General features: G+C 52.7%; 2 protein-coding genes and 1 pseudogene across 5 annotated transcripts in view; 1 reads left to right on the forward strand and 2 right to left on the reverse strand.

The window, feature by feature from the left end:
* Positions 1–2016: 2016 nt before the first annotated feature.
* On the reverse strand, positions 2017–2438 carry LOC124967813 (fatty acid-binding protein 5-like; annotated as a pseudogene).
* A 2174-nt stretch (positions 2439–4612) lies between these two features.
* Acaa1 (acetyl-CoA acyltransferase 1) lies at positions 4613–14508 on the forward strand. The gene is made up of 12 exons (XM_047531077.1): positions 4613–4861; positions 5031–5124; positions 6098–6155; positions 8066–8145; positions 8445–8487; positions 10214–10312; positions 11436–11516; positions 12664–12854; positions 13042–13221; positions 13484–13539; positions 13652–13797; positions 14135–14508. Exons 1-12 carry the CDS (start codon positions 4691–4693, stop codon positions 14208–14210), a joined length of 1275 nt encoding a protein of 424 aa, XP_047387033.1. The 5' UTR covers positions 4613–4690; the 3' UTR covers positions 14211–14508.
* Positions 14139–24510, reverse strand: part of Dlec1 (DLEC1 cilia and flagella associated protein) — a 52259-nt gene continuing 41887 nt past the window's right edge. For all 4 annotated transcript variants that reach the window (XM_047531075.1, XM_047531074.1, XM_047531073.1 and 1 more), the window contains 12 exons: positions 22856–22974; positions 22285–22355; positions 19532–19737; positions 19320–19436; positions 19104–19229; positions 18899–18993; positions 18469–18553; positions 18104–18316; positions 16445–16606; positions 15391–15544; positions 15023–15146; positions 14139–14932 (listed from right to left, as the gene is read on the reverse strand). In XM_047531075.1, the coding sequence (XP_047387031.1) occupies positions 14809–14932; positions 15023–15146; positions 15391–15544; positions 16445–16606; positions 18104–18316; positions 18469–18553; positions 18899–18993; positions 19104–19229; positions 19320–19436; positions 19532–19737; positions 22285–22355; positions 22856–22974 (1596 nt within the window). In that variant the 3' untranslated portion in view covers positions 14139–14808. The remainder of the gene's footprint in view (positions 14933–15022; positions 15147–15390; positions 15545–16444; positions 16607–18103; positions 18317–18468; positions 18554–18898; positions 18994–19103; positions 19230–19319; positions 19437–19531; positions 19738–22284; positions 22356–22855; positions 22975–24510) is intronic.

Below are 24510 nucleotides of genomic sequence, written 5' to 3' on the forward strand. Positions count from 1 at the left end.
TCAGCCTTTCTATGTTATTCTGGGACAGGGTCTCACTAAGTTGCCCTGGCTGGTTTCAAACATGTATCCTCCTACCTCAGCCTCCAAGTAGCTGGGATTACAGGCCTGCACCACCACACCTGGCTTGGTTGTTTTGTCCTGTTTGTGTTTTTATGGTACTAGGGATTGAACCCAGGCCCTGTTTTACTCTATTCTGAGTCTCTGGAGCTTATTTCTATGTTCTGTTTTGGCTAGTCATCTCTGAGAACAAACCAATGCTGTCAGGTCAGGGAGAGGGTCAGGTTCTTCAGGTGACATCCCAGGTCAGGGGCGCAAAGCAGAGGGAAAGGTGCCTCTTTCCTGCTGGAGTAGGGTGGTGCATTGGACCAACTATGTCCCCGATGGCACCAGCCTAGCAGAGGGGCCATTGCTCCCCAAGTGGGCTCCATTGAGCCTTGGGGCAGCGTGCTACCGCTGAGCAGAGGTGGAAGTCTGCTCTCCCAAGCCTTCCTCTGACACTCCAGCAGGGGGAACAGAGCAAAGTGTCGGCTCCCCATTCAGACTTTGCTGCCTGGGTGTGGGTAGTAGGGCCATTTTCTTCTGTGGCTCTGCTGGAGTAGAATTGTTATTGTCTAAAATTTTCTCTCTTCCTTCCTTTCTTCACAGTTATTTTCTGGTCCTTTGGCTAGAGAGAGCAGACTTTCCTTTTTTTCCTTTGTACTCATTAGTTTCTGGGTTGCTACTTTTTGCAGTGCACTCTGAGATATATGAGGAGAAAAGAAAACCTGGGAACAGTGCCTGGTCATCTCACAGGTCCCAGGTTCTCTAACCATTCCATCTTCTCTCCTCCTTTCAGGGATTGTTTGTATTATAATAATGTTGAAGGTGTTTCATAGTACATATCAGAGGAAACAGGGATTGTCCTGTGGGGTTGGAAAGCATTTGTTCTGCAACATCTAGCACATGGCAGCTGGCCATTTGGAAACAACTCGTTGTGCTGAACTGATAGTGAGTCCTCTCTTCTCCTCCTTCATAGCCCAGTGGTCCTGGCTGTGCTGTGCTTAGTGGTTCTAAGTGCACCTTGGGGAAATTGGGAGTCACTCTCGCCTGGTCTGAACAGGCATTCTCTAACTGCCACTGTTTACCAATTCCCAGTCCCACCACTCAAATTTCTCCATCCACCAGAGGCCCAAAAGCTTTGGTGAGGAAGAGAAGTCCATTCCTGGTACCAGGACCAGCTGAGGAGCAGAATTATCCTTGGTTACATGTGAGGCCCCCAGAGTGACTGCTCTGGGACCAGGGGATCTGGTTCTTCTGGCTCCATGTTCTTATTTCTGAGAGTCTAAGCTAAAGTTGGAGACAAGATTTTGACTTAAAAAATGTATTTGGGGACACTTTTTTCTAAAAAAATTTCAAATGAAAAAACAATTGCCGTGAGATATTCAGATGTCTCAAGATATTTTCAAACTTCCCCTCTATTTCCCCACCCAGGTAGGAAAAGATTATTTTTTTATTTTTTTCATTCCTAATTAATAATTTTAGACTAACTACTTTAGAGAAAGTCAGCAAGAGAGATGTTTGTCCAAAGGGACTATGTGCTTGTACTTTTCAATTTAAAACATTTGGGGGACGGGTACTGGGGATTAGCCCAGAGGCACATCCCCAGGCTTTTAAATTTTTCTATTATTATTATTTTATTTGAGACAGAATCTCACTAAGTTGCTTTCCTGAGGTTGGCCTCACACTTGCAATCTTCCCGCCTCAGCCTCCAGAGTCACTGAGATTACAGACATATGCCACCCTAACTGGCTAAAACAGTTCTTTTTTATTATTATTATTAGCACAAACATATTTATTTACTAACCAAAGGGATAAGCTTAGTTAAACCAACACTATGAAATAGTTGCATGTAAAATATTTGTGATAGAGATAATTGAACACAGTAAAAAAAAAAAAAAAAAAAAAAGAAGCAGCAGCAATCTGGAGATTTGCTCATTGAACTGAGCTTCTTCATTCTTGCAGCTAATTCCGGTCTAAACTGATGATGGAATTTTTATTCTAATTTCTCATAGACCTGAGTACAGGTGATATTATTCATTACACACTCCACCACTAACTTCCCATCTTTCAATTTTCTCCTTATTGTGCTTTCCTTCCCATCCCATTCCTGATGCTGAACCAATGCACCATCGACAAAGCTGCAGACCATCTGAGTTTTTCTGCCATCAGCTGTAGTTTCTTCAAACTTCTCTCCCAGGGTACAAGAAAACTGTGTTGTTTTCAAAGTGCTTTCAGTTTTTATGTTGAGCTTCTGGCCTTCAAGGGTAATGACACAATCTGGTTTGGCATTGTGCCCATTTCCGCATAGTCAATCCCACTCCTAGTTCTTTCATGTAGTTATCCAAGCCTTTGCTATCCACCAGGTGCCATCTTCCTTCCAGCTGCTGAATGGTGGCCATGGTGGGCAAGGCGAGGGGAGTAGTTCTGACCCGGGTAGTGTGCTGTGTAACAGTTTTTATTATGATTAAAAATATACAAAAATATAGAAGAGATGATCTCTGATTTAGCAACTAATAATATATGGTCACATTTACTTCATATATCCTTTTAAATTTTTCTCTCCTGATTTGCTTAGGTATTTCAAATGCCCAAGTCACAGGGTCATTTCATACCAATATACTTTAGAATTGGTCTTTGACAGACCAATTGAACTCTGAGTATGCTATCATGTTTAGCAAAATCTGTCATGCTTTTGCATCATTTAATACTCAATTTCTCCATTTGTCTCAATAATGTCTTTTTATTGTTGTAGCAAAATATACATGGCATAACATTCACCACCTTAACCATTTTTAAGTGTAAAGATCAATAGTGTTATATATTCACATGTTTTGACAGTCTCTAGAAGTCTTTTCAGCTTGTAAAACTCAAACTATATCCATTGAACAATAACTTCTCATTCCTTCCCTGCCGCCAACCCCTGGCAACCACCATTCTACTTTCCAACTATGACTTTTCCCTTTGCAAGCAGAGCCAGGACTGCCTCCTGGGAAGAATTGGGCAGATCCTGGAGGCACTGTCATACTGGGGCTCTGCTGCTCAGGGGATGCTGGAGAGGAAAGTCATACCTCAGGGGTACCTTGCATATCCAGAACCCACCCAGAGTAAGGCTGGGGAGCTCTCAGAAGCTAGGTGACCCAGGAACCAGTCTGACATAACACATTGACACTGCAGAGAAAGCTGCAGTCACTGATAATTGTCTGAGTATGCTGAAATGTCACTAGAGTTTGTTTCTGGGATTAGGATTATAGATGCTTTTTACAAATATACTTTTCAATTTTTCTAGAATGAAAAGTGCAAAAACAATGTACTTTCCTTAAAAACAGATCAATAGCTTTAGATCAACAGATAATCCTAAGGAAGATGTCAGGACACAACTGATCTCCACATATCAGAAGATGTGTGACTGGAATCAGGTTCTCAGATTGGAGAAGAGCAGCCCACTGGCAAGGCCAGGAACCGGGATGTGGCACTCCCATGGTCACCCCAACCTGGTGGTGGGCAGCAGGCTCCTAAGCAGCTGCAGCTGAAGCTGGTACTCCTGGTTCTGTCCTACTGAGGCCTGAGCCCACAAGGAGGGGCCCAGCTGTCTGGAAGCCTCTGCCAAACCCCTAGGAACCCACCCAATGGGCCAGCTTTCACCTCCAGAGTAGGAATTCACCTGACCTTGCCCTTTAGGGTTTAAGACATAGTACAGACTGGAGGAGCCTTGGTTTGCTCAATAGTTAATCAGGTCTTTATTGATCACCTACTAAGTGTCAAGCACATTGAAGGTTCCAGGGACATCGGATCCCCTCTGCCTTAGTGTGGACCCCTCCCGAAGGAGAGGATAGGCACCAATCGAATCATTCCAAACGGATGTAAAATTGCGTAAGTGTGGGATGGGATGTCCTCTGTCCAGAGAGCTTGTCACACATCAGCACTTCATAAAATCCTTTCTCTGCATTGGCCAGGAATCCCAGACTGCCTGCTTTCTTCTGGAAAGCCTTTTTGGAAAAACCTGAGTCCTCTGGAGGAGGACTAGGTATCAGAAATATTCAGGTCCTCAGGATTGGGTGCTGGGATCCAGAGCTCAGCAGAGCAGATTAACTAGGATGGGGAAACAGAAATTCACGACTAGCTCTAACCAAAGCAAAAGGCCACGAAGGGGGCTCCAGGTGATCCGGCCTTCTAACTGACAGGCGGCAGGGGGCAGAGATTTGGAGGAAGGGACTCCTGTTGAGGCCCAGTTTATTTCAAGAAAAGTACAGGGTGTTAGGGACACGCCTCCGGTTTGGTTGCAAAAATCTTGACAAAGGTGGAAAGCTTTCCAGAGTATCTATGGACGGAGCTTTACAATTGTCCGCATCCTGATTGGTCCTGAACTAATAGACGGGACCTTGAGCAGAAAGAGGTTGCTCCCGATGCCTCTGGGCTCTGCTTTGGAGGGCCGGGTAGAAGTCGAGGGCGCGTCCTCAGGAGATGCTTCTTCTGGTTGGCTGAAGCAGAGTGGGCGGGACCCTGGGAGGACCTATCGCATCCGTCGGGCGGTGCTGTCGGTGGTATTGAGGCTCTAAAGACCCAGGGGCGGATCCGCGCCTGCGCGGGAGAGTTTTATTTCCTACTGTCTGCCGGCGAGGCCCAAGACTAGTCGAACGATCCTGGCGGTGTGATGTTCAGGCTGCAGGTTGTTCTGGGCCACCTCAACGGCCGACCTGAGTGGCGCCCGGCGCCGCAGGCCGCGCCGTGCTTCGGCAGTTTTCCGCAAGCCTCCGCCGCAGACGTAGTGGTGGTACACGGACGGCGGACTGCCATCGGCAAAGCGGGCCGCGGCGGCTTCAAGGTGAGGCCCCCGGGGTTGGCCCCTGGGGTGAGACGGTGGGAACTGGGGCCGGGTCGTAAACTCGGTAGCCCTGGGGCCGGAGGCGGTCGGCACGAAAGCTGCAGTCTCTTTCTCTCACTGCGGTGGATGTAGCGAGCCAGGCTCACCGCAGCTGCGCGTTCCGCTGCAGGACACCACCCCAGATGAGCTTCTGTCGGCCGTCTTGACCGCGGTTCTCCAGGACGTAAAACTGAGGCCTGAGCAGCTGGGGGACATCTCCGTGGGTGAGTGCACCACCCAGACGCTGCGCTGGGGCCTCCTGGTCTTCCTGTCCCTCCAAAGTCCTGTTCCCACACCTCCAGTCCTGGCTTCCAGTTCCCGAGTTGTGTTGTCACTGAAGGGAACTATTGAAGTTCACTGACTTCAGTGTGATCGCCTCCTGTGAGCCAGTACAGCCCCAACCACAGACATTTTGCTCCTCCTCATGTATTCTGCCTAATAAGTATGAGAAAAGTACGTGTCCCAAGTGCAGAAATTCTAGTGCCAAGGGATTCCAGAACTCTCAGGAGACCTGAAGCCAAGGTTCTCTATATGCTCTGTGCCAGAACAGAGATGAGGGAATGCCAAAACCCATCAAGTTCAGCACCTTATTTGCAGATGGAGACACTGGGATGGAGGTTGCAAATTTTGCAACACAGTATTGAACATAGGGCCTTGAACTGTGATCCAACATTGCTTTCCACTCCGACAGCTCTTCCCTTGAACTATAGCAACTTAGTATATGACGCCATTTCATCCAATGATTCTTCACTTAAGCCACTAATTACCGTTCCTCCTCTTCACAGTGACAATAGTTCTTGGAGCAGGATGACTTGGGGGAAGTGTACATATTCAGAATATTTCCCTTGCCTGAACACCAATGCTGTTGGCCTTAAGCTTTGCATTGTGTCCCTCTTTCCCTTATATCTTCCATGTTATGTGGAAGAGGACAACTACCCAGCTTGTGCTGATTTTGGAACAGCAACATACACTGGCCAGTGAGCTTGGAACCCTACAACATGTAGGCTTATATATGACCTGAACAAATTGTATGTCTGACTCCCCCTACTCCATACTTGGTAATTCCAAAGCCTCAAGTGAGCCTACCAATGACTAGAAAGAAAGATTTGGAATGTTTTCTCTCTGGTTCACAGCAGCACCCCAATTCCCAGGACACCAATCTCATTCAATAAAGGTTTTCTTTTTTCCCTCCCACAGGAAATGTGCTTCAACCTGGAGCTGGGGCCATCATGGCACGAATTGCCCAGTTTCTGAGGTAACCCTTTCTACTTTTACCTCTGGGTTGGCCATTGTGAATCCTCAGTGGGTCCTGGACCCTGAAAATTCAGCCAGTTGGGAGTGAGGATCAGGATGGAAACCAGATGTCAAAAGATATCAGGGCAACCAGAATGCTTGGGATCCTGCTCTTTGGACCCAAACTTTCCCCTTCTTTGGGAGGGGGAAAGGGTGTGTTATGCAGATCAGAGCCAAGACATACAGGTCTTTGGGACTGGAGCAAAGGTTTTCTGTGGCCTGATTTTTATTCAGAACAATCTGTTGCTTACTTTTTGATAGTGTGGACTCTCCTCCTCTGTCAGGTACGTGACCACATGAACACCTTGAACAGTGACTTTGCTTCCTAGTTAGTTGAGCAAGCTGGGAACTACAGACCCATCCCATCAGTAGAGACTGGGAGATTTGGAGGACTCTGGGGAAGGGGGAGCCCAGGCAGAGCCCTGATCATCTGGCCCCTCACCACTTGCTCTCCCAGATGGGCCAGGAGTGTTCCATTGTTTCTACCTGTAGCCTCTGACCCCATTGTCTTTGTCCTTCTAGTCTGTATGGAGTTGAAATAATAGGGACAGAACAGGAAAAGAAACCAAACCTCTAGGAACTGGCAGAGGCTCACACTGCTGAGCCTGCAGTTCAGGGTCTCCCACTGCCTGTCTCCAGAACAACCCCCAGCCTCATCTCCTAGCTGCTCACTCCTTGACTTTTCCTCAGTCAGTTAAACTATCTGCCTCCTGTCCTCCCTGCTCTGCCCATTCTGTCCCCATGGAGTGCTGCCCCTACCTCCTGTCTCTGCCCCAGCTAAATCCTGCCCAAAACACAGTCTCACCACTTGGACATGGCTTCCCTAAGCTCTCAGGCTTACAGTGAGAAACCTTCCTCTCCAGTAGGTAGCCTTGCGTTTCCCTGGGATGCTGCTGTGACCTCTGGCCTTGCTCTTCTTCTCCACTAGTATATATGCTCTGTGTGTTGGTCAGACCTCCTCTAGGGCATGGTACTGTAGCACCTCAGCGTGACACCAGTGGAGCCCCATACTCAGTAGGGATTTTGGGAAAACTTGGTGGAATCAGTGAAGAGTGGTAACTGGTGTTATGGGATGAGTGGAGCTGGGCTGGGTTGCACAGGCCTAGAGAGCCATCCACCTGGGAGGCCCTCTGCAGAGTCTGGCCTGGGCAGTATCTCAGGACTTTCCAAGCTGCACCCCAGAATCACCAGGGGCATTCACTTTATAAAGTTCTAGATATGTATGAGGAGGGCCTGGAAATGTCCCCAGGTCTTTGTATTGTTGGCCTAGGCAGGTTTCACCTGGAAGACCAGCCCTCCTAGCCCCAAGCTGAGCCCAGTGTGAGAGCATGGGAGCCCTGGGGCAAGGGATATTAGAACAGTGGTGCCCATCCAGATGGCAACAGGCCCAAGAGTAGAGAATGAAACGTGCAAGTTCAACCTTGTGGTTACTAGTAAGGCTGGGGAGCATGGGGATGGTTGCTGGCCTATATTTGAGACTTGGCTTTTACTCTGGTGGCCTGTCCCAGCAACAAGTCCACTGCTCTGTTCTCTGGGGGAAGCAGAGAGGTCTAGTTGTATTTGTTCAATCATCACAGGGAGAAAAAGTAGCACCTCTATGGCCTGATCAGGCTTCTGTGCCTCAGCTTAAGGAGAATCATAAGATTGAAGGACGTGCTTGTGGGGCCTGGTGGGGTGGGTCATGCACCTGTAAAGATGAGTTCTGTCCAGCCCTGTCCCCTGGATCGGCCTGGCATGGGCTCAGGGTTACCAGGTTGTTCCCCTGATCTTTGCACCCTCTGAATAAGTCACATGGCCCTGGAGCACAGGCCTGCTGTCCATGAGAGCCTGGCAGGCAGGGTTGCTGACTGCGCCTCTCATCTTCTGTTTCAGTGGCATCCCAGAGACTGTGCCTCTGTCCACTGTCAACAGACAGTGCTCATCAGGGCTGCAGGCAGTGGCCAACATAGCTGGTAAGTTGGGACTGGGTGGTGCCCTCGACCAGAGCCAGGGCCTGGTCCTGCCCCTGAGGGTTAGGGTCAGTGATGTTGCTGTCCCCTGGGCCAGCAGTGAGCATTTCTGAGAGGACTCTGAGCACAGAAAGAGTGCAGGAGCTTCCCTTGCCACTGCCCCACATCTCCAGGACGCTCTTGGGTGTTTGTCTCTGGGGCTGGGCTGAGTGTCACCTAGAGAGCAGGTGGGACAGGGGCTCTGCTGCTCCCAGGACAGACAGACCTTGGTCAAGGATGGTTATAAAATGCTTTTGTTGCAGGTGGCATCAGAAATGGGTCTTATGACATTGGCATGGCCTGTGGGTAAGAATTTCTTTCTGCCAGAGCTCCTTAACCAACAGTGACGATCAAACTAATTTCCCTCTCCTCAGTTCTCAGAGGCCTTGATTTCAGGATCATCCTCTGGCTCCTTTAGGCAGCTGGCTTGGTGTGGGTCCATCTGGATGCAGTCTAGGAGTGGCCCCCAACTCTTACTGCTCAGGAAAAGCTCACATCTGAACACTAGCAAGGGAGGGCAGGTAGCCTCCAAGCTCTCTCTCTCTTGGAAATTTTTCAGGCTGGAGTGTGTGGGCAGAATAATGGGAACATATAGCCATTGGACTTTCTTCTCCAGCTCTTACTGATTTTTGATTATACTGGGAGAAGTGGAAGTTTTAGTTCCCTAAAACTGGGAACAGTCCTTCATTTTTGATTATTTGTTCATTTTCTCAGGTGTCTGTCTCCTTGTACTTACCTAGGTTTCTGGCTCCATACTGACTTCTGAGGGACATAGTCAGATATCTAATGATATGGTCACTGTCTCCAACACCCAAACTGTGTCTCCATCTTTTCTTGCAGGAAATGTAGCTCCAGAATTATTTTTAGTGCCTGCAGGTTTGGGCCAGGGGATGGGGGTTTCTGATGCTTTTAAGACAGGCTGAGGTAGGCCTTGGCAGGCTCAGGAGGTGACCAGCCTGGGTTGACATGTTTTGACTGCTTTTCTGTGTTTATTGACAGGAAACATTGCTGGCCCCTATCCAGGTTCATGCTGACCTGTACTGGGGTTTTCCTGACCTATGTCCCAGTTGGACGAGAGCCAACACCAGAACCAGGGACTTTGGCAGGGCAAGAGCCACATCCCAGCCTGCCCTTTGATGTTTCTGGTGTCCCTTTCTTACTGGGGTAGAGCAAGGGGTGAGGAGAAGTAACTTGAGGAGAAGTGGTGTTGTCCTCACAAGTTCCTACGGGAGCATCTGTTCCCAATCAGGTTATGGAATGTGGTACTAGGAGACTGATGATTTGGGCCTTGGCATTGGGCTTGGGAGTGAACTCTGGAGCCAGAGTGCCTAAGATGGAATCCAAGCGAGGTGATAATCCTCAATTCCTTAGCACACAGGACCTCAGTGTTACCATCTATAAAAGGGGATACCTACCTCAGCTCTGTCAAGGATTTTAAGAGGATTAAATGGAATCAGAAACATCTCTAACACCATGGGATGTGTGCCCTGTGGCTGATACTACAGAGCTTTCATGCCTGAAAAATATTTGAAACTAGTGGTGTGAGCACCAGTGCACTCTGTCAAGGTCATCTGGTATTAGTCTTGAAGATTTATGCCTCCCTCCTCACAGCACTTATAGAGGCTACCTGGCTTTCCTCTCAACCCCATCGTATCTCCTGCATTGCAAATCAGTTTGTTCATAGATGTGATCTTTGTCCTGACTTTCAGGATATTTTTCTCTTTTCCATCTGAGTTGTGGACTTTGGGGGCAAGGCCTGCACTTATGGCGTATGTTTTCTGGACTGTGATGTATATTTCAAAGCTTTCTGTGGGAACTACCAATTGGCTGGTTCAGTAGACATATAGGGAAGTATGCCCCTTGGAGTGTGGCATGGGGTGGAGGTAGAGACAGACACCCAGCCCCAGCTCTGCCTAGCTTGTCTCTTGGGCACTGCACTTCCTGGCTATTTCTCAACACTTGCCACATGCCCTGTATCCTTGGGTGTACTTTTGTTGGAACTCAGCTCCCTCCTCCTCCTCCTCCTTCTTAGGGTGGAGTCCATGTCCCTGGCTGACAGAGGGAACCCTGGAAATATTACTTCACGCTTGCTGGAGAATGAGAAGGCCAGAGATTGCTTGATCCCCATGGGGTGAGTGCCCATCTGTAGCTCCATGTGCCTGTGCCCCCAGGCTCTGTCTCTCTAGGAGCAGGCACTAGATAGTCAAGTAGGGCATATGTCAGCAGTAGACTTTGGGAGTCTAATCCGATTCCTGCAGAGTATCTTCAACCCCTGGACAGTCTTATTTGGCCATGTATGTGCAGGTACTGAGGAACTTTCTCATCTGTGACTGGCAGTGCCAAGGCTTGGCCTGCTTCCTGTTTTTGGCATCTGCTCTTTAGGGACTCTGAATATGGCACTTGATGTTGTTTTTGCTTCCTGTTCCTCAGGCCCCCAAATCTCTGAACCTGAGTTTCCAAACATTGCCCACCCTGTCATGCCCCCTCTGAAGTGCTCAATCACAAGTAGGCAGATAGCAGTATCCCTCCAATCCTTGGGAGCCTAGAATGTTGAAAGCTGGGAGCTTTTGATCCCTGAACATGCTGGTGAGGGACCTGGGGCCTATCAGATGCAACCTGTGCAGTACGCTGCATTGGTCCAGCACCTTAGTCAGCAGCCAGTGCCATTAAATTCTGTGCATCTACAAGGCCTGTGGGCAGGGAGGCCTGGCTCCCATGGATGTATGAGGAGATTGAGGCTCAAGAGGACTCTGTCTTAGCTTGGTCCACACACTGTATCTCCAAGGACAGTCTGAAAAGCAGAAGTTCAGGCTGCAAGGCCTAGCTATGGATCTGGGCTCCTAGGATCAGGACAGGCCCAGCCATGGGGAGCAGAATGCCAAGGTTTGGCCTTTCCAAAGTCCAGGTGGGCATTCTCATCACCCCACGTGAAAGCGCATGTCCTCGAGGCATAGGGGAAGCTGGCCAAGTGTGGCAGCGAGTGCCCCAGTAAACCTTCCTTCCCTCTCCTCTGTGCTGAGGCAGCTCCCCCAGCTCTGCTGCACATGCAGGCTGCCCTCCCTCTTTTGTGGGAGGGTGTCTTTGATGTATGAACTCTGAGCATCTGGCCAGCAGTGGTGAGTCCTGTCTGCCCCATGCCCAGGCTGGGAGTGGGGTGACATTGCCTGATTCCTCACTACCGTCTCTGTGGCACGCATGGCCCTGGTCCCCAGGATGCCAGAGCTATGCCCAGCTGGGGTACTATTTTGTCCTAGGATAACCTCGGAGAATGTGGCTGAGCGGTTTGGCATTTCACGGGAGAAGCAGGATACCTTCGCGCTGGCCTCCCAGCAGAAGTGAGTGCTGCTTGGGGTGGGACCTTGCCAGGGCTGGAGGGTAAGATTGTGAGGCCATCCTGAGTGGTCTGAGGTCTGAGGTGGACTGGTCCCAAGGGTACAGTAGTGTACTAGGGGGTTGCAAGGCTCCTGCCTCCTAGCTGGAAAATGGAAAGGAGGCAGTGCCATTCTGAGCTGGTGGCCCTTCCCTGTTGCCCAGCTGACTGCCCGTGCTGAGTGCCTTCTCCCTACCTGGGCCTCAGTTCCCCCTCTGTTCTTAGGGGCATGAGAACCAGAACTCCTCTCTAATTAGCCACTGCGCGGGAACTGAACGTGGTAGCTCGAGGCTTCCTGGGGACCTGGAGTGTGGGACCAACCATGCTGTGGACTTGCTCTGTTAGCTTCCTGAGCAGGCCTGGGTCAGCACGAGCATCCCGAGCCTAGGGCAGGTGCTGACATCACAGAATCCCAGGGGCTCAGGCCTCTGGGGCAGCAGCAGACTGGGTGGGCAACCCTGACAAGGCTGAGGGAGGACAGCAAAGGTGGAGTGGTGCCCCCGCCGGGTGGGCTTCTCCAAGGCAGGGACAGTTCGCCTCTTGGGTCAGGTAGGCATGTGGGCTTTGTTGGAGGCTCTGGGTTCCTCCCATGAAATGCCCCTAGGTGTTGGTTTCATAGGGTCGTAAGGGTAACCCTAAAATGCCTTGGGGTTCAACTCTGTTTGAATTGGAAAAGAAGTCAAGGAGTATGGAATATGTCACTTTAGATTTGGGGGTCCTAGGGAAAGGGTGCAATTCAGATGTTGGGGTCAACCAGGAAAGCTGGCAGAAGCCATCACGAATGTTCCTGAGGCTCCAACCTCAGTGGAGCAGAGGCAACCGACAGGCTCAGTTCTTGGACGAAGGGCTCCCTTCTCCCACTTGAGTTTGGCATTGGCCATGATGTGGGTACCTGGGGTCGACAGCAAAGGAGGCGCCAGATCACCCCAGGCAAGCCTCCCCCTCCCTAGGGCAGGGTTTCCTCAGGACGTCCAGCTAGTTCCTCAGGTGTCCCCTAGGACTAGACATGTCCCTGAATTCAGGCTAAAGTTGCGTGTCTGCCACAGTGGGCCAGAGTGGGGACATGAGGAAGGGAGCTCCAGGGAGCTGAGCCTGCTGTCTGCTGCTGGCAGGGCAGCAAGAGCCCAGGGCAGGGGCTGTTTCCGTGCTGAGATTGTGCCTGTGACCACCACCATCCACGATGACAAGGGCACCAAGAGGAGCATCACTGTGTCCCAGGATGAGGGAATCCGCCCCAACACCACCATGGAGGGCCTGGCCAAACTGAAGCCTGCATTCAAGGATGGTGGCTCCACCACAGCTGGTGAGCATGGGCCAGACCAGGACTGGGACCAGGGCTGGAACAGGGGCTGCCACCAGGCACTGCCACTGGGCTAGCTCTTCTACTGTGGAGCCTGGAGTAGATCAGGTCCCTCAGCAAGGACGCATGGGAGGTCAGATTCTCCTCTGTTTGGCCCTGATGCCTCCTCACCCCAACACTTCCTCCCCAGGAAACTCTAGCCAGGTGAGTGATGGGGCGGCTGCCATCTTGCTGGCCCGGAGGTCCAAGGCAGAAGAGTTGGGCCTCCCCATCCTCGGAGTCCTGAGGTCCTATGCAGTGGTTGGGGTCCCACCTGACATCATGGGCATTGGACCTGCATATGCCATCCCTGCAGCCTTGGAGAAAGCAGGTCAGGCCTCTCCTTCCCACCCTAGGCCTGGGTCCCCTCATGTCCTGCTGCTGGGTACTGGGGGTGGCCCCGTGGGTGCTGCAGAGTGAAGGTGGGGCAGACTGGCACCCTATACCCAAGACCTTCGTGACCCATAGCTGGGACCCACTCACCTGTCCCAAAGTTCCAAGCACACTAGGCAATTGTGGGCCTGCATGGGTCTGGGGAGACTCAGATGCCTGCCAGGCACCTCTGTCACCTCAGGTCTGCACCTTGCCTGCAGGGCTGACAGTGAACGATGTGGACATCTTTGAGATCAATGAGGCCTTTGCAAGCCAGGTGAGTCTTGGTCTCACCATTGCTTGGGCCCTGGGCACCCAGTGGGAGCCAGTGGACAAGCTGCTCAGGGGAGGCGGCCAGAGTCTCCAGGCTCTGCTCTGGCTCCTTCCAGGCTGTCTACTGTGTGGAGAAGCTAGGAATCCCCCCTGAGAAGGTGAACCCTCTGGGAGGTGCCGTGGCTCTGGGCCACCCGCTGGGCTGCACTGGGGCACGACAGGTCATCACGCTGCTCAATGAGCTGAAGCGCCGTGGGAAGAGGTGAGGCTGCTCCCCATGGGGTGTCCTGGGGTGTTGTGGGGGATGCTGAACTGGGGTGTCAACACGGGGGGCTGGGGAGGTCAACATTCATGCATATGCACTTTGAACTGGGCATACAGGGGCACGATCCCTGGTGTCCTTGAGGGTCAGCCTTGAAAGAGCCTCTGGTCTCAGAGGGCATCTGCCACTGTGATTGTGTGCCGAGGTGGGGTGTCAGGGGACTGATTTCCCACAGATCTGATCTTCTGGTTTTGCATCCTCTGTCAGGAGGCCTTGGTGGGGGGTTTGGTGGCTGGGCCCAGAGCGCCTGTGCCACCAACGCATTTCCCTTTGCCAGGGCATATGGAGTGGTGTCCATGTGCATCGGCACTGGAATGGGAGCCGCCGCTGTCTTCGAATACCCTGGGAACTGAGTCCCTCACTCAAGGCACTACCCAGATGGCCCTGCTCTGACCGCCAGAGAGTGACTCTAGGGAACAAATCCACCTGGGATATTCAGCACGGGTGGTGATGGTGGGGACAAATGAAAGCACGTCAACACTGATGATGCAGTACAGGAACGGGCAGCGTGTTGGGCCATACCACCTGGCCTCCTCTAGCTGGGCCAGACAAAGTCTTGTGGGTCACCCAGGCTACAAGGCCATGCAAATCGTAGGGAACTGTGGCCTCATGAATAAGGTACAATGGACATAATAAATATGTGTTATCTCATCTTGGTGGCTCTGGATTTTTCCAAGGGTTTGTGTTTTCCTTGCTGGACCTCAGTGTGCTCCATCTGAGTAGTGCGTCTGAACTGCCATGGTCTCCATGGTGGCTTGGGCTGTTTTTTGTGTTAGCTCTGGGGACTTACGATGCAGGGCCTAGGCCAAGACCATTGCCCTGGAGGGGGCTCCTCCATCCCAGGACCTGCTCAGAACTCCCCAGTCTGTGTCCCTGCCCAGCACGCCTGTTCCTCAACCTGTGCCATCTTGTTCCCTCAGCTGGGTCTGGGGCTGTGGGGCGGGATGAGCCTCAGAGCTGCTTAGGTTCCATGAACGTCTCATCGTAAGAGCCTTGGCCCCGGAGCCGTAGGGCGCAGGACTTCTCGCCCATCATGCCTTCAACCACCATCGTGGACTCATAGAGCTCATTGCTCCTGTGGGAGAGGAGGGGGTAAGGTTCGCAAGGCCCTGGGCAGGGGTCACCAGCCCTGTGGGTAGTGCTAGAAGGTGGGGAGGGGCTGTACCTGGGAGTGAAGAACACCTGCAGGGTGATAGAGGTTGGGGGCGCATTGGTGGGTCGTGCCTCTAGAAACCCACTGCTTGGGGAGACCCCAAATTCTTTAGCCTCCTCGGTGGCACTCTGCTGTCCTGCATCAAGGGGAAGGGAAGACACACATGGGCACAGGGAAATCCATGTGTTACGCCAGAAGCCTTCACTTGTCCCCAGTCAGCCCATCGCAGCAGTCGCCTCTGGTCTTGCCACCACCATAGGACAGGGAAGCCTGGGGTCACAAGTTTGGGGGACTGGCTGTCTCTAGAAATTCTAGGTGATATGAGCCCTGAGGTGTCAGTCTGTAGTGGGAACAGGGGGCAGATATGCGGCCCGACATACCCATCAGCACAGCCCAGTAGCTCCGGCAGCCACTGAGGTTCATCAGATAGATCTCTCGGGCTGCCTGCTGGTTCACAAAGCAGGTTCCAAAGTCCACCCAGCTGCTGGAGAGCTGCAGCTCGGGCACTGCCACAGTGGCCCGCAGGGGCACAACCTGGGGAACAGACTCCAACTTGGTGGGGAATGACGTGGCCTTGCCCACTGTGGTGGGTCTGAGCCAGGGTCACTGGATCACAGGGAACACTGGTGCCCCCAAGCACCAATGCCTCTGAGCAGAGTGGTGGCAGAAGCACAGTGGGCAGCAGGAGGCTGGCACTGCCATCAGAAGCCAGGGGTTGCTGGTGGGGTTCTGCACAGTGACAGGCCAGAACAGCACCCTTGGCTCTCCTTCCATTGGTGCCAGCCTTGCTCCCTTGGAGGTCAGCCTCTTTCCTCCACTCTTCCTCTTCCCTCCCCAGCCTTCAGTTCTTCAGATCCTGAGCCATCCCGCCTTGGCCCTGACCTTCAGGTTCCCCACCCGTGCCCTGCCTGCCAGAGCCCTCGCCCCAGCAGCTGCCCGGCTCTACGCAGGAGTGCTCTGACTTTCCTGCTCTGCCCCTGGCTTCTGACCTCTCTGGACTCTGGCACCCCCACCATTCCTTCTTACACCTGAGCCGCAGCCCCTCCTGGGCTCCCTGCTCCCCTCGGCTCGACACCATGGCCCATGACCTTCTGGCCAGGGGAGCCCCACAGGAGCCTTCACAACAGCCTCAGGCCATTTCTTCAGCCTGACTATTCATGTGGTTTCTCTTCTCCCTCAAAGAGAAGCTTCACCTGTCACCTCCTCCAGGGAGCCTTCCCTCATTTCCCACCCTCCAGCCCCTCACCTGACTCTGCACTCCTGAGACAGGTGAGGATAAGGACTCTCCTCTCTCTAGGCAGATTGTGCCCTCAGGACAGCAGATTGAGCTCCTCGAACATGAGGGCCCTGCCTGGTGGTATCTTCCTCATTCCAGGGAGCAACTCCCAGCTAGTCCCACCCCTTCCCCTGCCCTGGGAACCCTCTGGGACTAGCCTGAGTGGTCTGGTTAGTAAACACCAGGAGCAGATCCTGAGTAAACACCATCTCTTTCTCTCCACTTGTGCTCTGCTGGATGTCCACTCCAGGCAGCATCTGGTCAAGCGGAAGTCTCTGGTAGGAGAGCAGCTCCAGGGACAGCGAGAAGGACACATCTACCTGTACAGACATGGACAGCCATCACCTCAAGCTGCTGCAGGCAGGCGCTGCCTCCCCATCTGGAGCTGTATCCTGCTCCCCCGACCCCTGAGCCTCTGAAGGCCCAGCAAGATCTGTCTCTTGAGCCCTGGCTTAGTGCAGCCTGCAGGGCCCAGCCTGGTCCAGGCTGCCCCACAAACAGCTCCACAGCGCCCCCCGCCTGGCACATTTGTTCCCACAAGTGCTGCCTTGCACCTGTGCTGCATGCATCCAGCACCCCCCTGTTGGTGCCCTCAGGAGTCAGAGGTTAGAGTGAGGGACAATAAGCAAATTGCCCTTTCCCAGCATGACTAGGGCTGGGTTCTGGCTGAGGACAGTGAGGACATAATGGGTTTCATGCAAGGGTGTGCCCAAGTCAGCTTTGCCTCCCACAAGGTCACTCTGGCTGCTGTGGGGAGGTGGGCTTCAGGAGCACTTGTGGGTTGAGGCCAGCAGAATGGGGCTTGAACTCCTGGCTCCCAGACAGTTCCTTGGTGCCAGCTTATAAGCATCAACTGAGGCACTTTTTATAAACATAGATTGCTGGACCTTAGCCAAGATCATGACCTCTCTGGATGTGCAGCCTGAGAGCTTGTATTTTTAACAAGATTTTTAAAGGCCACTGATGTGTTGCCAGACTTGGAAACCATTCTTATAGAACAAGATATGCATGAAGAGATGAGGACAATTGAGAAGCACTGAGAGTTAGGGGCATCCATAGGGCTTGGCAATTGGTCCAAGAAGGGGACAGAGCTCTGACCTGGGCACTGGGGGCTGGTAGTACTTGCTGAGATGAAAAGCCACTGCAAAAGGAAGGCTGGAGTTTGGAGTGGGACAGGGTCTGGAGGGTTATGGGGAATTTGGTTTTACAGTTTGAGTTTGGATCTAGAACTGAGGAGAGTGTTCTGGCCAGGAGTCAGATGCCTGAGCAGTATCTGCACACAGAGTGAGAGGCAGTGCCACTGTGTAATGTCCTTTTCCAGGAGCTGTGGGGCCTCCTCAGAGCCACCCAAGGGTTTTTAAATACTTAAACCCAGAGTCTTCTGGCAGAGCTCTGGAGTCTGGTGGAGGGGACCTCTAGCTGTGCCCTGGTCTCCCCATCTCCCTTCCAAGCAGTCCCAGAAGGAGGAATCAAGGCAGAATGACCAAGGAGCTCACCCACCATCTTCCGCAGATCTGTGTCTGGCTCCTCTACTTCCGTGAGGAGGTTCTTGGGGGCACATGAGAAGGGAGGGAGTCGGGTGTGAAGAGAAGGGACTCGCAGGAATGCGTGGGCCGCCCCCAGGACACAGCAGTGTGAGGGATGGAGGGAGAGTCTGGGTGTGTCTGTAGAAGGCGTGTGGCTGGTGTGCTCTGTCCAGCCTCTCCACACATGTGAAAGCCATCTGTGCAGAGGACGTGTGCCCGGGGTGGTATGCAGGTGCCGGCTGTGCAGCACGAGCACGTAGTGAGGCCAGAGCCATGCACCCCTCCACTGACCAGCATGTTCTCCTGTGGGCGGAGCTCCAGTGGCATGACCTCCGACGCTGTCTCCCCATACTCCTGCTCCTGGCCAGAGCCGGCTCTGTGGCCCCGGCTAGCCTGGCCTTGAGAAACAAAGAAGGGCCTGGAGACCAGGAGCTGGAAGTAGTGTGGGATTTCCGTAGTGTTGATCAGCTTCAGGTGGCGGGTCGTCAGCAGCTCACTCAGCACCTGGGTGGCCACAGAAGTGGGAAGGCTGGGGTTCATCTGACCCTCTCCTCAGGCCTGCGGCTCTGGGGAGGGGATTTGGGGCTGTAAGGCCTGTGCCCCAGCAGGATCCAGGTCAACTGGCAGGGCCAGGGGTGGGGAAGCAGCACACTTACCCCAGAGCAGGGCTGCTCGGGGATGAGGTCACTGGCCTGGCACCAGAACTCCACGTTGCCACTGCTGTCCAGCTCCACGCTTAGTCTGCCCAGCAACAGACACTGCTGGGGCAGCAGGTATCTGGGGCCTCTAGGCTGCCCCTCTCTGCTCACCTGGTCTCTGACCAGCCTTTCCCTGGGCTTCCCAGCTGGCTTCTCCTCCCCTCAGCCCCCAGCAGGAGGTGAGTCAGCCTGGGTGGGAGCTTTCTCAGGGAGTTCTACTCTAGGAGTGGATTCCTGGTCTACTCCTGGGAATATCCTAGCATAGTTTACTCTAGGAGCCCAAGAAGAAGTTTTATCCTTTGATTCCAATAACCCTGAGGCCCCACCAGTGACAGTGAGGGCGTCCCCACAGGGGGATGGAGAGGAATGGGACCACCCAGCCACTCACTGCGCACGCCTCACGTGCCCATGCAGGTCCAGTCTCAGGGGTCCCACGGCAAAGTCCTGCAGGCGACGCAACCTCCCGGGAATCTCTCTTTCTTCCTACCAAGCCCAATTCACCATTGATCACTATGGTGGTCCCTGGACCTGTCTTTCTCCTCACCCAGGAGAGAGACAGTGGCTATGGCCCCACCCCAGGCCAGGAGGCTCACCTCATTGTCCAAGCTCATGAAACCCAGGGCATAGCCAGTACACTTCACCTTCTGCTGGATGTGGGGACTGAGCACCATGGGTGTGAAGGAGATGCAGATGGTGCTACTTCCTCCAGCAGGGACCACCTGCATGGATACAGTAGCCTTAGCACTGCCCTGTGCCTGCTGGGATGTCAGGGCAAACCCCCAGAGATAGGTCCATCTGGACTCACTCACCACCTGCTTGGGGCTGACATAGTATGGGAGGTTGGAGGGCACCCCCTCATGCCCCTGCAGGATGACTGAGATGATCTGCTCCGCAGCCCTGTTGCTGGCACTGGAGTGGGCCTCCACCTGTCACCAAGAGTTGCTCACACAGGCTCCGCTGGCCCCTGGCCTATACAGCAACCCTGAGTGACCAGCTCCCCTGCCCCCATACCCCTGCTCACCAATGAAGTAGCTGCATGGCTGGAATCTGACACACTGGAGGGGCTTGGGGACCAGGGTAAGCTGCTACTCTCAGGGGTCTCAGGATATGTGATCTCATTTCCGGCTTGGTCCCACAGTGGGAATGGTGGTCCATAAAACACTAGCAGATCCACCAGCTTGTCCTCCTTCTCTTCTGGAACATAGGTGACCCAGTCTAGGCGAATGTCTGGGGCAGACATGGGGAGAGGGCAAGGAACAAGGGAGGAGCCAGTGGTCTCCCTGGAGCCTCCAGCTTCCTGTTCTCCCATACCCATGGTGGAGGGGACCTCACTGTCTTTCTAATACCACCTCCAGGCAATTCTTGCTTTAAAAAAATAGTCTTTACACACTTACGCCATCTGGTTCAGTCATCTGAAGCCCTCATGATCACAATACCAGAACTTCATGTCCACCTGCATGAACCCAGACACTCCACTCTCACCACAGCCTGTCTGCTGTCAGGATGGGCCCTCCGACCCGTGTACCCGCTACCTTCTCTCCCTCCATCTATCGACCTCTGTCTGCTTTCACCTCCTTCCCCAGTCAGGTGGACTTTGAGAGCCTCCATTTCAACCTCTGCCTTGATGGCGATCTCCTGTCTACTCCTGCATCTTCCCATTCACCTGGCAAGGCCGAGCCCTGGAAAAACTGAACTGCACTGTCCCCCTCCTGGGCACCACTGGAGAAAGTCTCCAAGTTGAAGAGATTGCCACACCTGTAAATTTGTCCCCCCACTGCCTTTCCTCCCAACCATGACAACAAGCTGCCCCTGCTCTCCCACGACACCTCCATCTGAACCCCTGATCCCTACCTCATCTCCCAGAAGTTCCCTGAAGACCTGTCCCCACACTACATGTCTGTCTGCATCTGTCCCATCCTCCCCTCATCCTCCTTCAACCCTGCTCCGAACCCCCTTAACTAGGGACCTGCCATGCCGAGAACCCCCTCTCCTGTATAACCAAATCGTATCACGTCTAACTGCTTTTCGACAGCATTGAAACAAGTTCAGGTCCACCATCATGAACAAGCTGCCAGGCTGGGGAGATAGCTCAGTTGGTAAAGTGCTTGCCTTATAAGCACAGGGCCCTGGGTTCCATCCCCAGCACCCCCCCCCCCAAAAAAAAAAGAACAAGCTGCCCTCTGGCCGCCCACCTCCCCACCTCCTCAGTTCCCCTTCTCCCTCTCACAGCTGCTAGGACCAATTACCCACTCGCCGTCTCCGCCCTCTCTCTCTCACCCACTTCCCTGTTAGCACTTGATTTATTTGAACTTACAATGCCAGCCACTGGGCTGGACCCTGGTGAATACCTGGCAGAAACACACCCAAGGTTCCTGATCTCGATTCTTATGTTTACTCCCTACTTAGCACCTGCCTCTTACCAAGGTCACCCATGACACCACAACCCTGAAGTCCAGTGGACAACCTTTCAGGTAAAGATAGAGAAATGTGCATGTGATTATGAGCCCAAGGAAGGGAAGGTACCACCAGAGGGAAGGGAAGCTGAAGCAAAAGTCCAAACAGGGAAGATAGACAAAGGCCGCAAAAAGAAGGAACTAGAAAAACAAATAAAGCAAAATCAATCTTAAAATAAGATGGAAGAAATTTATGGATTGACTGGCTTTTCCCATTAACTAAAGAATGTCAGGTTGTGTTTAAAAAAAAAAAAACTCAGCTGTCCATTGTTCACAAAAACACACATCAAAGTCATAAAGGGTGACAATGAAGGAATGGGCAAGGAGCTGCCAATGAATGCCAATGAAAGACACCAAGGAGAGCAGCGCTACAGAGGGCAACCTGCAATTTAGCCAGCGGGGCTCAACTCCATGGGTCAGAGGAAGAAAACAGACGGTAAAAGATTCAATTTGAGAAGAATATCCTGGGTTCAAATGCACTGACCAAACCAGCAGCTAAAAACGTAAAGAGAAACTAGTAGAAACGCAAGGAGACACGATTTAAAACATGGTGAGAGGGTAGACGGCGAGCACCTTCAGAGCTGCAGAGATCTAGCCGTCCCAGAACAGCGCATCCCCTGCAGGCAGCTTACACCCGAGAGCGCCAGGCCCTGCCACCGGCCACAGGCTCCCTCGGCCCAGGGGGGCCCAACCTGGGGACGCCTCAAACACCTCCCAGAAGATTCACTGAGGCCACGCTGATCCTGCAGTTCCCTCCAGTCTCTGAGCTGCCTACAGCTCTTCCGACGGCCCAGAATACTCTGTCACCACTCTCTGCCCCAGGTGACACTGGCTCACTTTCCTTCCAGACTCAGCTAAGTGCTTCTCCATGGGGACGTGCAGGCCCCTTGATCCTCAGGTGCTGGCCTGCACACTTGGTCATACTCAGTCACAGGACAGTGGCCCTAGGCAGAGACCCTTTTGTCCTGTTCCTTTTGCATCCCCAGACCCTTGCACAGATCCTGGATATAGAGTTCAGGTCCTGCTGGCTGAAGGAATGAGTTAGTGGGGTCCCCTGGAAGTGTCCCTAGACCCAGTGACTCCAATGACAGCAGGGCTCTGTGGTTCCTTGGATACTGGGAGACCAAAGGCTGGGTAAGAGCCAATCCTGTCCTCAATGACGGAAGTGGCTCTCTGGCTTCTCATGGCAACCCTGGACCGCCATGGTCACCGCTCCTTCTTGATCCTTGTGGGCCTCCCTCAGTAGCCACAGGCCCCCACATCCTGTTCAGGGCCTCAGGATCCCCCAGCATCACCCCAGGTTATCTCGTGACCGTCTCACCACAGGGGCTGGAGTTATTCAGGCGAAGTTTCCGCATGATTGTGGCTCCTCCAGAGACCTGGGTCCCGAACCTGGAGGCAAGAGATGGGATTCAGCACAGCCACAGCCAATATACACCTAACGGGCAGGGACGCTGCAGAGAGGGGTGCAGGATAAGGACCCAGGCCACGGGAGCTCCACAGTGGGCTGTCCTTACCTTGGTGACCCTGAGACCCAGGGCTGGAGGGGCTGTGCAGGGACTGATGGCCTGTGACCAGGGGCAGCTCATGCTCTGGAAATCCCCTGCATTGTGCTGATCAAACTGATCCCAGCTCATCTGTGTACTGACCTTGAGTTACACTGACTACTCACTATTTCTGCCCCCGCAAATCCCTCAGAGACTCAGACGTGGTGGCCACGTCCCTTGAGGCCTCTCTGACCCCGTGATAACCTAACTTGGGACCTCCTTGTGGGCAGCACCAGGTGGCCCCAGGCCATGTGGAGAACACTGAGCTGAATGGGAAGCCCAGGCTGGAGGTCAGAGGGTTTGGGGAGCCGCCAGGGAGGAGAGGATGAGAACAAGGGTGGGCACCTGATGATGGGCTCCTTCTGAAACTTGTCAGCCCTGTAGGAGGTGGCCTGCCGAGTGCTGATGGGGCAGCCCACCACTGCCATGTGCACGGGGATCACTGCTGGTGGCAGGTCTCCCACCTGCAAACACACCCTTTGTCACCCCTGTTACCAACTGCCACTGCATTCCCTCCAACCAGCTCAAGGACCCCAAGCTTGGTCCCAGGTGGGCCCAGCCTCATTCCCCACTGACTCCCTCTCCAGAGAGCCCGGCCTGGGCTCCCCTCCCAGCCTGCCACCTCACAGACCTCTATATCTTTTAAATGGGAAAAGAAAAAACTTATTCTTCTCTGTTACTTAATAAATACTTATTTCTAGAAAAAACTTGGTGTACTAACCACCCATAATCCTTCCCCTGCTGGACTCATGGCTGCCATCTTAGCATCTCTCTTTCCACCCTTCCTTTGTGTTCATAAGACAGGTACAGAGAGGCAGCATGACAGGCATGTTTTTCCTTTATAACCTTCTCTTTTCTCTGAATGACATAATTCTACTAAAACAGATTCGTGACATCATAGATTAGGCTTTGCAGAATTCCACTGTAGGGATGTAGCCCAACAGTTTATCTAATCTTCTGCAGCTGGACACAAACCCATAGGTTGTTTCCTCCCACCCCCCCATTACAAGTAATGCTGAGAAGGAAGGAAGCCTAGTGTGAAGTCCTTTGTACACAATCTACAGATGTGTTCTTGGAGACACTTTAAACGAGTACATGGCACAGTCTCAAGTGCTCCCAAGGATCAGAGGTATTTACCACCTCTCCACCCACTGGGCTGAGACGTGCCCTTTCCCTGCACCTTCACCAACAGCTTTTAAACCTTGCTAATCTGAAAAAAAAAAAAAAAAGAAAGAAAAGAAAAGAAAAGAAAAGAAAAAGAAAACAGAATTTTGTGATTATTGCTCTTTGCATTTCTTTAACTTTTTGTGATGACAACATTTTTAAAATATGTATTGGCGATTTGGATTTGTCTTTCTTCAAATCACCTATTCAAACCCTTTGCCCACTTGGAATGCTTTATTTCCCCCTTAGTGTTATTTAGTAACTCTTTGTGTATTCATGTAAGCAACCATTTGTCGTAAATGATATAAGCAACTTAAAGCAAATATCTACTATAATGAACCTGTTCCACTTACTAACGAGTTCTTGAAAATCTATGCAACAACTGAACAGTGTAGAGTAATGTACACGTGTTTCATCCTGCCATGGGAAACCAGGGGGCTCCTTGCTGGCATTGTCTCCTGGCTGATGGTTGTATTCACCCTTTTATCTGCCACAGTATCACGGGCTGCCCAGGAACCTGTACACAGTAGGGGCTCCATGTGTGCTGAGTGAAGGAGCAGATGCATGGACCACGGGGTAATGAAGGAATGCACAGAAGGCCAGGCGAGGGCGTGGCTCTGGGGGCTGTTACTCCCTCTATTTCTTACTCCCCTCTCCAGGTCTTGGGTCCTGGCATAGCCAGGCAGCCTGCTAATGCCTCTGTCCTTGCTGTCATCCCAGCCCTGCACCTCAAGGGGAAAAGTGCAGAAGGTTCTACTGCTCACAAGGACCCCTCCTGCTAAACCATCCCAGCCTCTATCCCAGAGGTTGCAGCAGGGGTCCCAGGATCAGTAGGC

The sequence above is a fragment of the Sciurus carolinensis genome, chromosome 17 (genome assembly GCF_902686445.1).
Source record: "Sciurus carolinensis chromosome 17, mSciCar1.2, whole genome shotgun sequence".
Classification (NCBI taxonomy): domain Eukaryota; kingdom Metazoa; phylum Chordata; class Mammalia; order Rodentia; family Sciuridae; genus Sciurus; species Sciurus carolinensis.

Coding starts and splice junctions, on each gene's coding strand:
- Acaa1 (XM_047531077.1), top strand. CDS start 4,691: ATGTTCAGGCTGCAGGTTGTTCTGGGCCACCTCAACGGCCGACCTGAG. Junction 6,156..8,065: donor CGAATTGCCCAGTTTCTGAG/GTAACCCTTTCT, acceptor CTTCTGTTTCAG/TGGCATCCCAGAGACTGTGC. Junction 12,855..13,041: donor TGGTGGCTCCACCACAGCTG/GTGAGCATGGGC, acceptor CTTCCTCCCCAG/GAAACTCTAGCCAGGTGAGT.